Below are 17883 nucleotides of genomic sequence, written 5' to 3' on the forward strand. Positions count from 1 at the left end.
AATTAGAAGCGACACAAGAGAATATATTGGGCTCTCTTCTTGTACCGCAGCTCCACAAACAATGCCTCATTTACCGCTTCCTCTTTCAGTTTTGCTTCCTTTGTTGTAGTACCTAGTTGTACACCACCATCAGCATCAAGGATAGGTGGTTATTTTGTACCCAAGAACACACCTGGAGCACAACCATCATTAAAAGTCATTGGATGGAACAAGGAGGTGCATTCGAAAAATAATATTGTATGTGTAGATTTTTATTTTTCAACAATATCCCAATGAATGTGGCTGATAGTCCCTATTAGCTGAATTTGGTGACCGCAATAACAGTCTCGGGTAAAGATACAAAGCCCCTTCTCGTAAGGATTTGAGTAGAAGGTTTGTAAATAATAGGAATCCACTTGAGTTCTTTTTTCTATTTTAATTTTTTTTTCCTATTTATTAAATCAAAATTGTGTACCAAGCCTTGATTTTGCTTTGATTTCTTAGGATACTTGTTAATGTGGTTGATAGGGCAAGAGAAATGGTGGAAGAATAAAAAAAAGAGTTGAACAATTATGGCTTCACCATTCTATTTGATGGGTGGACAGATGGGAAGAATAGAACCATTATTAATTTTTTAGATTTTGGCAAAGATAATGTAGTGTTTTAGAATTTGTTGATGCCTCCAATAAGGTGAAAAATGTACACAAATTGGTATTAATGTTGGAGAACATTTTCATGGAGGTGGGAGTAGAGAATGTGTTGCAAATCATCACAGATAATGTGACAAGTAATTTTGATATTTTGTGTTGCATATGAATAATGAATCTAATTCTCTGATTATCATTAAATATTAATAAGTGATACTATAATAGTTATTTAATTTAGCTTTGATGTAAAATATGAAAAGTTGGAAACTAATTATTGAAATTTTACTAATATGCTAGGTAGAATCTTCCACGAGAGGCACCCCACTCTTTTTTGGCACCTTGTATGGTACATGTCCTTGATCTCCTTTTGGAGGACATAGGAAAACTTGATTAGGTGACTCTAGTTGTGGAAGATGCAAGGTGATTAACCAAGTATATTTGTAATTACCCTTGGATTCTAAATTTGATGAGATGGTTCAATAAAGGGAAAGATTTGGTGAGACCCACAATCACAAGGTTTGTAACAGATTTTAGGATGTTGCAAAGTATTATCAAAATAATATTTACTTTGAAATAAATATTTGCTAGTCCACAATGGCAATATGTCACAGTGTTGAAGGAACTGTCATCCATTGACAAAGAGGGGAAACTAATTCTGGAACTGGCTGATATCATCGATATTAGAGAGAAGAAGTTGAAGCTATGCATAATCAAAAGGAATTCCAAGTGCGATGGAAAGATCTATTGATCGAGCCAGAACTTGGAGCATTGAAGTTTGCAATTTCTTGAGCGAAAGCAATTCTTGGAGCGGGAAGGACTGTAACGTCACCAATATTATTTTATTTAATAATTTTGTATATGTGGCCCCAAAATTAATTATTATTTGTTGGGCCCTTTTTTATTTTAATATTTGGGTCCTTTTTTTATTTTATTACCCGTAACATTTGACGTTTTGGCACTTTTTGTAATCCTTTTGGAAGATTCCCTGAAACCATACGGAAGGTTGGTTAGTTTTTGTTGTAAGTATGTGAATTTGATATTTTACTTGGTATATGCAAATTCTACTGGCAACTTAGTTGTCTTCCATTTCGGAGTTGAAAGATCCTCCATACTTGACATTTGCAGTTTCAATGGGAGTAACTCCTCACCTTATCTTGCTTTTCTTTTCATCCATAATTATTGTAATCTGAAGTGTTATCATTATTGAAAACAATTTCCTTGTACTTGTGTGAATCTTCATATCTAGTCAATTCTCTATTATCTTTTTACCTTTTGGCATTAATATTATTTGTCAACTTATTTGTGTGGAATCAATTAACTATCTGAGGGAAGTGAGGAGTTGAGGGAGAAGCCTGTGGTATAGACATCATTGTCTTTTGTAGTGGTTGTACAGATGTAATAATTGTATGTAGGACCCATTTCACTACCATACACCACTAAGTCATCTTCCACTATATGGAGCTAAGGAATATATGTGTATGGTTGGTAAGTGAAATCTGTAAGGACACCACCACAAATGTAGCCAGGAACCATACTACTCATACCATATGAAGAAAGTGGGTGTGTGATTGGAATCACCATAGAAACATCAGATTTGTCATATGGACTAGGCTAGTGAAACAGACATAACATATTCAATGTGCGGGATCCATATCAACCGTACGGGTAGTGAATCCCATTGTACGGATACCACCACCACATGTTGGAGCATTCCATATGCTACCGTATGCCAAGGATTGGGTGTTGAGGGTTGTACTGGATTTTCATATAGCTATGAATAGTCAGTACATTATAGAATGTGACATTGTCTCCCTACTTGTTCAAAGAGGGTTTTTTTGACTTTTTAACTTGACTACATTCTTGGGAAGGGCTCTAACTTTGGAAGTGTTTGATTGTATTTTCCTCAAGTGTTGCTTGTAACATTCTTTGCTTTTTCTTGTTTGATCATCCTTAGAGATTGTTTGACTCATTGCCTTTCCCACCTTGTTTCCTCTTTTTTATTGGTTTCTGATGGCATGAATAGCTCAAATCTGATCCAATTTGTTTTCAGGATACAGTGCGTACTGTTTACTGCTATATATGATAAATTAACTATATGAATTAATAATAAAGCTGACGATTCATACAAAATACAAGAGATATGCCTTTATTCATACATGAGATTATAACAAAAAAAAGACTCAAGTTGACCAATCAGGGATCAAAGTTATCTAACTAGATCATACTACTTTTCTTGACAACACAATATATTTGAAGGCTTCAACAGTTACCAAGAGGAATAAAGCCATCAACCAGCTAATGCTTGTGATTATCTGATGTGAAAAGCACTTTATATCGACAATATTACCTAGTTGGATAACCAATATTATTGAACAATAGACATTGTGTGCTGACTACATTATGGGTTCATACTTTGATTTGACACCTCCAATTTGTAGACAACTTTCCCTATCCACCTCATAACCCTAGAGAACCCATGATGTTGAGGCTTCAAACTTTTCTAATTCATGTTTCTTCAATGACAATTTTCAAACAACTCTATAAACTAACCACCTCAATTAATACTCTTTCTCTAATTAGAGGATCTTCTATTGCATATAATAAAAATAAAAATAAAGACAAAGATAAGAACTCTTGCAATGAAATACAATTATATCCTCACCTAACAACTTTTCCAAAGTTCTTTTGATATAGCAAGTTAATAACCATTAGAATCATGATAAAATGTACCATCAATCAATATCAATTCTATTGCCTCCTCCAAAACCCATAAACTACATATGTTCCATTACATTTTATTTTAGATTTTAAGAATAAAATTGAATTAGAATAATCGTAGTGAATATAGCTAACTGCAATGGACATAACAAAACATCTTTATCATTTCTAACTCTGAGCATATTCACTAAATCACCAGCAGAAAACAGATGCAATATATCTCTTGCTTGAAATTTTCCCTCCTTAGGTTCTCATTTTCCAAAAAACTTGTCCTTCCTTCCAAAACAATGTGAAACTGCACTCCAAATTAGACAAATGCAACTGGGATTTCAATGCTATCACTATCCACAATTGTTATCTACTTTTCTGCTAACAAGTTCTGCAAGAAAAAAGCATACTATGAGGACTTTTTTTTTGGTTTTTGAATTCAAGTTAATATTAGTTTATGTTAAGTTAGCGTTTACATGTTAAAATTTATTATGTCAAGTTAGTGTTTACATGTTAAAATGCAATTAAGAAAATTGACTATAAATGTGTTTCAGGTGCAAGCAATAAGAGAATGCCAATATTTCATCTGCTACTATATTTTGGGCGCATTCAAGAACAGAGAGACTGAATTCGTCAACAACAATGTGTATGAAATATTTTTCTATGTTGTAGCAGTAATTCCTTATGGGATTCGCTGCCTTCAGGTAATATAATCATATTGTCTTATTCAACATAAACATATATGTTCCAAGTCATTAGGGAATAGAAGCACCAAGAAATTGCATGTATGGGGTCTATTTCTCGTATATTTTATGTTGAGTGCTGCTTGATCATCCTTTCACTTAAAAGAGTGTGCTTGCTATTGTCAAAATCAGTGCAACACAAATAACTGATATCCCAATGTGAGTAATTCTTAAATTATAGCAAATATATATTATGGCAGATAAATATTTAGATCAATAAGTTTGAATTGGACAAAATCATTAATACTTGTGATTGTGTAGTTTACTAGAAGGCCTGCTTCTACATTTACATCAAAGTGTGTGCAATCAATAAAATTTGTTACGTGGATTGTAATAACTCCAACTGGTTATTACTTCAACAAATACCAAATTCTTTAATAATTCAGTCGTTTGACATTTCGTCAAACACTTTGCAAGCAAGCTTTGATACCACTGTAATAACCTCAACCTGTTATAACTTTGCCAAACACCAAATTCTTCTCTAATTCATTTGTTCGACATTTCATCAAACACTTTGCAAGCAAACTCTAATACCATTGTAATATCTTGTGCATTTCTGATTTTTATTTCCTGATTGCTAACCTGAGAATTTCGTCAAACACTTTGCACACAGGGGATATATATTGCAGATCTAAGTTCTGATTTTCTTTCTAAATGCCAAAAACTTTAATTGATACACTTGCAAAACTCCAAACAACCAACAGTAAATGTTTTTGTATTTTTTTTTAAACATAGAGCATTGACTATAAGTGAAAAAATATACATCTACATCAATAAGACATTAGGGCAACAATTCTGATGTAAAACTCTGATATAAATCAAATTGCAAATGATTTATATATTCTTACACATGCCCTAAAATATTCAAATCTATCCTTCATGCAATGCAAATGAAATATATAGGAACTTGGGAAATTGCTCAAGCAAATCTGGATTTTTACTGTAACAAGTCCTGTAGCAGCAACAACACTGTAGCGAATTACTATAGCATGTCAATGTAGCAACGACACTGTAGCAGATCACTATAGCAACAACATTGTAGCAGTGACACTGTAGCGGCGTTACTAAGGCAGTGATACTGTAGTAATATTCAACTTATTCCTTCAATCTTACTCCATGAATCTAGCGATACTGTAGCAATATTCAACTTATTCCTTCAATCTTACTCTATGAATCTAGCCCTAGGCCACAAACTTGACACAATGAAAAGACTAATTTGTCTTCTCCAACAATTGCAGCCCCTTGAAGGATCTTTCATCAATATGTTCGAATACAACACCTATATGATGTTCTCCCAATACCAAATTCATTGGGTATTTCACCAACTCAAATGAAGGCACACAAAAGAACTTCGTTTTCTAGTAGAAAATGTTGAAACCCTTGGCTCCACACAACTCATCAAATATAAATGACAATAATCGGATGATAAGAAAAGAACCTCTCATGCTCTTTTATTCTTTCCTTGTGGGAACTCCCTACTTTTCTCCCCAATGTGGGATAAAAGATATAGTTCCATTATTTTAGATTTTTTAAGTTACTTAAGTTATAATATAATTAATTATATTATAACTTAATAATATAAGCTCAAAAGTTAATATTAATTTTGTCCAAATAAATATTAATATCTCCATTAATACTCATCATCTTCACACGTTGTCTGAACTAGGGTCTAACATGACCAAGCCGCATATGACCATACCTCATTTCTAAAATAGCAAAGGTACATCTTGATGATTCAAGACTTACTAAAAATAGTAAGTAGAGTAAATGATGTCTAAATTAAGCCAAACGAAGACCAAATTGAAGCTTATTGAATTGAGGAGAAGATAAGACCCTCCCAAGCCAATCCACTACCTCAAAAGACCCTCTACCCACAATAATTAGCCTACGAGGATCACAATAATAAGCTAATCTCTGAAACTTCGATGCTGCCAACAAATGGGGATACTACAGTCCTCCCTCCCTAAGATTGCTTGTCCCCAAGAAATCCCATAAACAAAATGAATGTCACAGTCCACCTGGATCCCAAGGGTAGATTTGCATGCTATCCCTATAGTGTACAAGAAACTTCTATAGCACCAGCACCCAAATAATGAACATCACTATCAGAATCTTTTGAAAACTGACCCTAGGCACTAATGAAGGCAACAACTCATTGAAACTCAACCCAACTGAAATTCCAACTTTGTCCACACCTAAGTCCCCATAAAACTAACACTCACACCCAACTACACTGTGGAGATGGTAACAACTATAGATACCTAAAACACTACCACCAGCTCCAACCTCTACCAAATTGTCATGGGTATGTAGATACTACAAGGGGTCTAACTAATAGTTGTCAATCCCATCTACAAAAGACGGTGCTAACCCATCCCATAATGGATGGTATGAAATTGGCGTGAAACCAAATCCTCTACTTGTGGATCAAAAGAAAAGTGATGAGAACTCCTCACAGTGTAATGTCGATAAAAACTTCCAATCACTGTCAAGGGCTTGTCAGTATCAAACTAGGAATCAAGAGACGGTTCTAATCTCTGACTACGAACCATTGATTGAATAGAATCCTAGTCAATCCTCTCAACAAATCGAACCATGAAATCCCTGTGGGGAAGCATAGTATACAAAGTATCTAAAATCTTTCCCACCAACCTCTCAATATCACGAGATCCTCGTATGAGAGTACCCTCAAACACTTTGTATGAATCGTCCTGCACATCACAACTCATCAATAGGTACTCCATGAAGGACTCTATGCAGTAGAAATTATATGTGGAAGCATCAACCTACTCTCCTGCGACCCACAACTGATCCCTCTGAAAATATGGCGTTGTCATTTGTCCCATGCTATCAATTGTATGAGATGAAGAAATAGATTTGCTTTGAGCAAAAGGAAGTAAATCAACATGAGAGCTCTACTCCACTGATACTCTTACCTCATCGATACCTACTACATCCATATCTTGGATGGATGTGTCTGCCACATCATCACATCCCTCATCCCCAACCATGAAAGCAAACTCACCACTAACCATAATATGTAACTAATCAAGGTCTGGGGCTAGTGTCGACCGCACCCTCTCTAACTCCATGGTAACCTCATCCAACTATGACCATAACTCCTGAAGAGCCAACTGATATACTGAAGAGAGTCCACAATCACCTCAAGCTTCTGGGTGAGCTCAGCCACCTCCTCCTCTTTCTCTAACAATGTCACATAACAGGTGTTATCCCACTCTAGAAGGTAATCCCTATAAGCAACTAGTTACGAATAGTTATGCTTCAAGATGCTAATAGCCTCTTGAAGCGCATAAACCTCTAATAGAGAAAGAGTAATATCACCATGCTCATCACACATAGGAGCACCCCAACTAAATGTAGCTAGCATTTGACGGATAGCATCATAATGCTCAAGAGCTGAAGAAATGTCACTATTACTCACCTTTAGCTGACAAGTCACCTAGTGCCTCTATAATCCTTGACTCCTATGAAAGCTCTTTGTCTCATTAACTGTACTAAGATAGGAAACTGAATCAGAACTCTCAACCACAAGATCGCTCATACATGTGCTATCTTCTTCGCACAATTTTGCATTCGACATACAACTACTGTGATATGCCCATTTTGACATATAATTTAATAATAGATAAGTATTATATAATATTAAAATGATTAATAATGTATATAAATTAAAAATATAAATTATTATATATATATCATAAATATTATCATATAACTATGTGTATACAATATATATATATATATATATATATATATATATATTAGATATTAAAATACTATATTAATTAATATATATACACATATATCAACTATTGACAATTACATCTTAATTACTTATTAAAATAGTACTATTAATAACAAGGAATATGATTTATATAATTTAATATAATATATAATCATATTTTAATATAATAATATATAATATAATTATCTTATTAATATGATTAATATTAATGAAAGGGCGTGACTCTTGGAGATATGCATATAAATATAGGATACCAAATAATGAAAAGGAGAGGAGATGGAAAAATATTATAAAACTTATACAAATTAGAGACAAATCAGTAAATGTCCCGAAACAAGACATTACAAGTGGTATCAGAGGATTCGATCTTGCAATCCTGTGAAGTGTGTGCAAAAATAAGAAATTATAGGATGAGCAGGGACTAAAATCTGAACATACAATAGATTTCATCTTTTTCCAAAACTGATATAAATGAGAAACCAATATCTAGAGATTCATGAAATAACCAATAAAGAACTCATAATGTTATTTGGCGTCAATGGATGTTTGTTGGAAAAGTATAGAGGACTTTCTTGGTCATCTATGAATAATAAAAAGCTAAACATTTGAGTAAGTTAAATGTCAATGGAGTAATACCTTGAATTTATAATGATTACAAAGACAACACAACAAGACACACAGTCAGCCAAACCCCCCTTCTCATTACATATTGACTTTATTATTGTATCATGTTAGAAATTACAGATTAACCAATGATCTTGAAGAGTAGAGAAACAAAGGTCTATTTAATTAGCATCAAAATGCCAGAAATTCTCAAATGAAGTGTCGATTCTAGACCATGGAGAACACAAACTTCAATCATAAAGACTATAGCTTTTATTGAGATGGTATTCTGTCAATATTATACAGATTCGAGAAATATAGAGTCCCACTAACTAACATTTAAACTGGAAGAGACTATCGTGCAACACTAGTGAAAGGACATTGAGGCGGATTACATGAAATCTATGGATGGATATAGACAGACAAAGATTAACAATGAACAAGAAAGACAAGTGACTCGGTTATAAACATGAAATAAAATATTTAATTAGCTAATTCAAGAGAGGAAGTGTATTCTATCGTGTCATAGACAAAAAACGAAGGATCTTCACAAAGATATTGATTAAGACACATACTTGAATATAAAATTTGACGAATGTATGAGGAGTTTGAGGAAATAGGAAAATAATAAAAGAACAAGCGTCAATAGAGTCATAGTCTAATCACCATCAATGTGGATAGCATATACGAATAGCACAGGCCGACATACATATGGCTGGGGACTCAGCTTACTCATGTACTCAGAGACATACACAAAAATGAACATAGAGTGGATAAATATTTTCAAATGTACGTAATTGAAACATAGCATCTAATGGAGACAAAACTCGGAACGGAGTTTAAGGGACTTTACCATTCCAAAAACATTGGAGCAAATACAGAACATTGATAAGAATGTGATCTAACAAAGAAAGCATGGGAAAAGATTAAAGGAGATATTGTTTAGAAGGCAATTTTGTGAATTAAGGCCTCCATATTGGCTTGGCTCGACCATCATATAATGATCTTGAAGCAAGTACAATGGGACCCATCACCTACCAAGCAAGGGCTAAATGAGGTAAATTTAAAAGAGGTTCACCATAGCATATGGAAAGTAAAAATAAGGTATGGTTAATTTTTTCTATTTTAAGTATTATGCTATTTAATTTCTATTATTAAAATGAAGGATTATGTTATGTTTGTTTATAATTTATATAAGATGTACATGTATTTGTATGAAATTATAAACACATATAACTAATAGTTCTAAATAATAATATCATTTGATAATTGAAATGATTATTACAAACATTATTATTAATCAATTACGTATAAATCTTGATTGACTTGAAATTGCTTTAATAATATGAATTGAAGGTTTAATAAATTATAATGTTGGTCATCATCTTCCAAGATAAGATAAGGCCTGCGGTGGAATGGGCTGGGTGACACCATTCGGAGGTGCTAGGTAAGGCCTGTGGTGAGATGGGCGTTAGGTTGCATCATCTAAGGGTACTAGGTAAGGCCTACGATGGAGCGAATACCCCGGGGTACATCATACAAAGGCACTATCTTGCAATGATGATCGGAGAGAGATAACAATAATGAGGGAGAATGGTGAGGCCCATGATTGGGTAACAAGGCACCCTATTATAGTTTCTCCTCCCATACTCAGGAAATGATGAGTTTATAATGAACTATATTTTTGATTAATAAATCACTATAAATTTCTATGTATTCTCTAATTGAGACTATAAATAAGTTGTTAGGAGATTAATATAGGGAAATCCTAAAAGGGGAAATTTATATATAAATATGTACTAATGATTTTGTTGTTGCAAGTTCACAATCAAGGAATCACATAATGTGTGTATTGTGTGTTTACACCGTGTTTAGTTTGTGTCTTCAACTATTTGCATCGTGTTTACTTCGTGTCTTCAACTGTCTGCATCGCGTTTACTTTGTGTCTTCATCGGTTTGCATCGTGTTTGCTTCGTGTCTTCATCTATTTGCATCGCATATGCTTCGTGCTTTCATGCATTCATGTGACTACCTTGTGTTTGCTTCGTGTTTTCGTTCATTAAATATGTATATCTCATAAATCTTTTGGGCCTTTGTTATGCAAATATATTTTGTATCTATGAAGGAGCTTGTGTATGAATGATTTTTCTTGAGGACAAGCAAATTCGAGAGGGGAGGACTGTGATATCTCCATTTTGACATATATAATTTAATAATAGATAAGTATAATATAAGTATTAGATAATATTAAAATGTTTAATAATGTATATAAATTAAAAATATAAATTATTATATATATCATAAATATTATCATATAACTTTATGTTTATACAATATATATATATATATATATATATATATACTTATATATATTGGATATTAAAATACTATATTAATTAATATATATACACATATCAACTATTGACAATTGCATCTTAATTACTTATTGAAATAGTATTATTAATAACAAGGAATATGATTTATATAATTAAATATAATATATAATCATATTTAATATAATAATATATAATATAATTATCTTATTAATATAATTAATATTAATGAAAAGGCATGACTCTTGGAGATACGCATATAAATATAGGATACCAAATAATGAAAAAGGGAAGAGATCGAAAAATATTATAAAACTTATACAAATTAGAGACAAATCAGTAAATGTCCTAAAATGGGACATTACAACTACCATGTACCTCAACCAATTCTTCATCCAAAGAAATGGAAGCCCTTGCCATATCAATCTCCTCACATGTCTCAGCTTCCACCTCAATAGTAAGACCTTGTAAGCATCGATCTTGGGACCCATCCAAAACCTCCTCGGAGTCATCATCCAATATTTGACAAGGCGTATCATACCCAGTACATCTCATAGCATCATCAAATGGATCATCAGATGTGTCTATACTATCTACATCGACATCTCTAGACAAAGCCTTAACTGCAAACTCCTGACTCTGCAAATAGGACTCAACATCAGGCTATGAATCAGTAACACTAGAACATAAACCCATATTTATTGACTCTACTATAACACCTACATCACCAACATCGTAACTGGGTGACTCTATACGTGCCTCGGTCCCACCTAAGGAATCGACTACCTTCTGCACTAGAACAACTCTACGATGGCTGACATATAAGTCTCCAATAACAAATCCCTCCTCAAGAGAGTCTGAACAGCTAGTAACAACTACATCATCTACCTCTGAACTAACTGTAGTGACTACTCTAGGAGCCTCAACCTGCTGAAGCTCAGTGTTATTACTGAATACAAGTACATCTGCATCATGGACACATGTCGGGGAAAACGCAAGCTTCCTTCCTTGCAATCTCGATCTCGACCTTTTAAAGGCAAAAACCATATACCTAACTACCCCCTCAACTGTCTCTAGATCCGCCAAGCTCTTTACCAACCTCTGTTGATGAAGCTTAAGTTTCTCCATACTTTCCTACAAAGCATTCATTTTTGTGCTAACTTCATCATTAATCCTTCAACTTCTAGAATTGCGAGTCCCCATATGTCTGTCCATCGCTAGAAAATGCTAGAGTGTTGTTCACTCCACATATAACAATAATTCTGAAAATAAAATAACTTTCCCACTCCACAGGATGGTAGAAAACTGCTCTGATACCACTGTAATAACCTCAACCGGTTATAATTTCGCCAAACACCAAATCCTTCTCTAATTCAATTGTTTGATATTTCGTCAAACACTTTGCAAGCAAGCTTTGATACCATTGTAATATTCCATGCAATTCTGATTTTTATTTTTTGATTGCTAACCTGAGAATTTCATCAAACACTTCCACACAAGGGATATATATTGCAGATCTAAATTCTGATTTTCTTTCTAAATGCGAAAAACTTTAATTGATACACTTGGAAAACTCCAAACAACCAATAGCAAATGTTTTTGTATTTTTTTGAAACATAGAGCATTGACTATAAATGAGAAAATATGCATCTACATCAATAAGACATTAGGGCAACAATTCTGATGTAAAACTTTGATATAAATCAGATTGTAAGTGATTTCTAAATTCTTACACATGCCCTAAAATATTCAAATTTATCCTCTATGCAATACAAATGAAATAGATAGGAACTTGGAAAACTTCTCAAGAAAATCTGGATTTTTGCTGTAGCAAGTTCCTATAGCAGCAACGACATTGTAGTGAATTATTGTAGCGATGCCACTATAGAAAATCATTGCAGCAATGACACTATAGCGGCATTACTATAGCAAATCACTGTATCAATATCCAACTTATTCCTTCAATCTTACTCCACAAATATGACTCTCGGCCACAAATTTGACACAATGAAAAAACTGATTTGTCTTCTTCAACAACTGCAGCCCCTTGAAAGATCTTTCACCAATATGCTCGAATACAACACCTATATGATGTCCTTCCAATACCAAATTCACTGAGTATTTCATGAGCTCAAAAGGAGGTACACAAAAGAAATTTGTTCTCTAGTGGCAAATGTTGAAACCCTTGGCTCCACACAACTCGTCAAATGTAAATGACAATAATTGGATGATAAGAAAAGAATCTCTCATGCCCTTTTATTCTGTCCCTGTGGGAACTCACTATTTTTCTCCCCAATGTGGGATACAAGACATAGTTCCACTTTGTAAGTTTTTTTAAGTGACTTAAGTTATAATATAATTAATTATATTATAACTTTATAATATAAGCTCAAAAATTAATATTTATTTTGGCCAAAAAAACATTAATATCTCCATTATTACTCATCATCTTCGCACATTGTCTGAACTAGGGGCTTACATGACCAAGCCACATATAACCATACCTCATTTCTAAAAATAGCAGAGGTCCATCTCGATGATTCAACACTTACTAAAAATAGTAAGTAGAGCAAATGATGTCTGAATTAAGCCAAACAAAGAACAAACTAAAGCTCATTGAATTGAGGAGAAGATAAGACCCTCCCAAGCCAAACCACTACCTCAAAAGACCCTCTACCTGCGATGTTCTGATGTCCTCTGACCTCCGAGTAATAGGAGCGTATAGCTGGGGAGTGAGTGAATTCAATTTATTTGTGCCATAGGAAGGGCCTAGTTGTCTGTACGGTTCAGTATGAAGGGGTGTACGGTGGTAGTCTAGGTGTCTCAGGAGATGCTCGTATGGTGAGAAAAATGGAGGGTTGCACGGTAGGATATGCTATGTCGTACTATGGTATAAAGGCAATGATGCATGACGAAGGATGTTGCAGATGGTGTACGGTGTGCAAGGTGGCCATACGGCTAGTCTAGAAGGCCGTACGGTGTTTATATAGGCCATATGGCTGAGCTAGAAGGTTATATGGTGAGCAGAAGCTTAAGCTGCACAAGGAGGCTATACAGTGTAGTGTGCAAGAGTACAGTGGGTGCAGGGAAGGTACAAGGGATATGGAAGGTGAGAATGAGGTTGTACGGCCAAGGAATGAATAGCACAAGAATGACACGAGGCCACTCGGTGAGATATCTGAACTTAAAGTGGAAGACAACCTTGTTCATTCACAAATACCAGAGATTTATATGAAATCCAAACACTATTAAAGGCTTGAGTGCAAACAATCCTTAATATGTATATAGATTTGCTGAAAGATGGTGCTTCAATTTGCCAGATCCGAGAAAAGTAATTACATGCAATGGAATAGGGTGAGGGTTGAATCCCATCGAAACTGCACGAGCCAAATAGGGAAGATCTTTCACTTATGAAATGGCGAACAATTCCAGAACTCCAACAGGAATTCGCAATATAGAGAAATATATTCCAAAGCATACTTAAGACTTCCTACAAGCCGTGCTTAAATACCCATCGAGAAACCATTCTGAGGGTGTACAAAGATAGCTGATGGCGACACAAATATCAAACAAAAATAAAAATGAGTCCGAGATAAATTAAATCAATTGGCCCGTTACAAAGTTTAATTTATTTTATGATGGGGGACATTACACTACCCACAATAATTAGCCTACGAGAATCACAATAATAAGCTAATCTTTGAAACTTTGATGCTACAAAAAAATGGGGACATTAGATGGACTAGAAGAGACAACAAAGTTTTGTATCCAATCAACCCACTCCACACTATCATGCACAAAGAACTCTAATGACAAGCAAATGAATATCCTGGAATTTTCCAATCATGTTGAAATTAAGAACCATCAAATGTAAGCTACCTTCACTTATGTGTTTGGCAGTCATAGGCACCTTTTTGGAACTTGTAAAATGGGAGTCCATAATCATCCCTGTTAAGCTTGAGCTTGAACCTGGAAAATTTGTAAATTGATATCTCCTACCTTAATATATGTAATATATACAGTTGTCTTTATCAAATAAATCTTCTTTGGTTTGCAGATTTTGAGATTGATAAAGTTTTAGTGCTGTTTGCAGAGTATTAGGCGTCTTGTTGAAGAGAGAGATCCTATGCAAGGATATAATGCATTGAAGTACTTTGCAACAGTAGTTGCAGTTGTAATGAGAACAGCGTATAGCAAGAATTCAAATGATATTTGGAAGATGCTGTCATTCCTAACATCAGCCGTAGCCACATTTGTGGGCATATATTGGGATATTGTAATCGACTGGGGATTACTGCAGAAAAATTCACGAAACCCCTGGCTGAGGGATAAACTTGTTATTGGGAAAAAGAAAATATACTTTCTAGCAATGGTGAGTTTACTCTTGTTTTACAATGACCTTTGCTGATTGCAGTCTGTTTCTATATTATTTTTCTTAATTTCTTAATTTTATATATGAATGTCGTTATCTATTTTTTAGAGTTTACACTTTTTATTTGAATTCTTGATGTTAAGTTTAATGAAGCTTTTTTCATAAATTTAAAATACTAGGTGTAGGAATGAATGAATTTTTTTAATAATGTTCACAACACTCTAGAACAAATAGACTACCAACACCCTACGTCCTTGATCTCCTTTTCTTTTGTATTCAATATCTTGTGTTGTGTTACATGATGAAATAAATTCCAATTTTGTTTTCCTTTCTTGTTCAATCAAGGGTCCACATTAAAAATCTCTATATATTCGACCAGAACATATATAGAAGTTGGACATTGCATGATGTATGAGGTTAGTGTACAAGGTATTTTAAACATAAAATCATGACCCTTGAGATTATATGTGAGCAGGAATCGAGTAGACTAAAACCAATCAGGAAAAGTGCACATTACATAGGAAATCTCTATATAAATTGAATTGGGATTGAAAATGGCATATGTTAAAATAAATTGTGAACATAAAGTGAAACTAAATTTTGAATATAGAATTTATAAGGATTCTTTTGGACGGGAAATGATACTGAAAATGTTAGTAATCAATTCACTATAACGATAGGATTGCTGGGCATGTTCAGACAGGTGTTTTAGAGTTGTTGGTTCGCATTTTTTATGCAGACCTGATATCCATGTCCACAGAAGTTGATTAGCTTGTGTAAATGAACTTATTCCTGTAGAAATGAACTGGCAGAAATTGAACTGTCATAATTTCATTTTTTCTTTCAGACCTGATATCCATGTCCACAGAAGTCGATTGGCTTGTGTAAATGAACTTATTCCTGTAGAAATGAACTGGCAGAAATTTAAGTGTCATAATTTTCCCAGTTTGATATTATGCTGTTTGAATCTCAGTAACAATTGGTGGTGGTGAGGGACAATTTTGGAGAATTTGTTGATTCGCAAGCTGTCGGTGGTAGTTTTGTCAATTTGAATAAATTATGTTTTGTTATGTATAAGGCAATCTAATGACAAAGTGGTTCTTGGGTAGTTGTTGGGAAACAATAGTTGACACTCTTAACAAACCTTTGTGTACAAGAGATTGGAAGTTCTTATTGATAATAAACTAGGATTGTATAAACATTACATGGAATGAAAAGTTACATCTGTTTGCCTATTCACTATTGCATCTGTTCTATCAGAATATATATTCTATTTATATATCTATTAATAAAAATACAATTGGAAAGGAATAAGCATTTTGGCATTGTTTCTTGATCAAACCTGGAGATTCAAAGGAAGGCCAACAGGAGAAGGCAGAATAATGGGTCGCACATTCGATCAAGTAGTGCTGGTAACAAAAACAATGTCAAAGACAATAGGGAAGAATTCAAAGAGGATCAACTGACAGAGGACTTGTTGCATGAATGGGAAATTTCAGTTGATCTGTATGTGCAAAGGGAATCTCGAGTGAGAGCGGTCTCTAATTGCACTGTATGGGAGGAACTCATAGTCCTATCGGCTGTCTACAATCTCCTTGGAAGTATTCCCAGATTGTTGGCCCGTAACCTGATAAAGGTGCAAGAATAACGAGAGGAAAAATAAAGGGAGCAATGCCAACAATAGATACTACAATAGTACAAGGAAAGGAACCATAGGGAGGAGGAAGAGTGTAAGAAAACTAGACCCTATAGCTCCAACAATTTCATCAATTAATGCCCCATCCATGAAACAAAGACAAAAGAAGACTTATCAAGATAGAGAAAGAAGATAGAGAACGAGAATTATCAATGAGAAGATCTCTCTCAATTGACCAAACTGAAAGGTGATGACAGTTCAAGAGAATTATCGAGCAATCTCAAAGCCTTTGTCGAAGAAAAAATTGACATATCAGCTGAAACCAGAGTAGAGAGAAGCAGGATCCCACCTGTAAGGAGGGAAGAGCACAAAACACATGGCACGAGTGAGAAGAGGTTGCCAAGAACCTACCACTCCTTGATGAGGTGGGGGAGCATCTTGTCGAGTGGGCAAATAATTTGTGTGTACAAGTAGTGACAAATGAGGAAGACACAGAGTTTGAATCGATATAGAGTGAACCATAAGTGCATTCTGCAAATGAAGAAGATAACACAGAAAGAAACCTTGAGAGTTAGGTATCTAAAATATTCAAGAACACTCTGTTGCGTATCAAGAACTTATTCATATCTGAGGGGCCAAGAATAGGGGGCCAAAATTAAAGGCTCTAGGGAGAAGCGAGCACTGACACAAGGGAGGCAACCAAGGTGTGGACGATATAGGTGGACATGTCAAGAACTTTCACATGGCTGAGAGTGCAAGTAAGGTACACGAATGTGGAGAAAGGGCCACTCCATTTTGGTCCAGCATGCACAGTGTTGACCAAGCCATTAAAATGGTGAGTATCCTAGAGAAGCAAAAGATCCCTATATTCACAAGGGAAGCTCACTATTGAAATAATTGTGTCACCATATGGGAGGCTAATGGAAAGATGATTGCGATAGAGGCAGAAATCTATAATATGGGAGAAGGAAATAGCGAGAATGTATTAGAGAACAATTGTAGATTGAGAGAGTTGCTTTGTATGTTGGAGAACCAACAAACCAATAAGCTGAAAAAGAAGTGGTTTATCAAGGCATTGATTCCTTCTATGCAAAAGAA

General features: G+C 34.5%; 1 protein-coding gene across 1 annotated transcript in view; it reads left to right on the plus strand.

Moving 5' to 3' along the window:
• LOC149537007 (phosphate transporter PHO1 homolog 10-like) overlaps positions 1-17883 on the plus strand; it is a 351025-nt gene that overhangs the window by 287604 nt on the left and 45538 nt on the right. Inside the window, exons 11-12 of the mRNA XM_089806833.1 lie at positions 3887-4036; positions 14871-15149. Of these exons, the coding sequence (XP_089662959.1) occupies positions 3887-4036; positions 14871-15149 (429 nt within the window). The remainder of the gene's footprint in view (positions 1-3886; positions 4037-14870; positions 15150-17883) is intronic.

The sequence above is a fragment of the Cupressus sempervirens genome, chromosome 10 (assembly GCF_028749045.1).
Source record: "Cupressus sempervirens isolate cs-2001-9-10 chromosome 10, ASM2874904v1, whole genome shotgun sequence".
In the NCBI taxonomy this organism is placed as follows: Eukaryota; Viridiplantae; Streptophyta; class Pinopsida; order Cupressales; family Cupressaceae; genus Cupressus; species Cupressus sempervirens.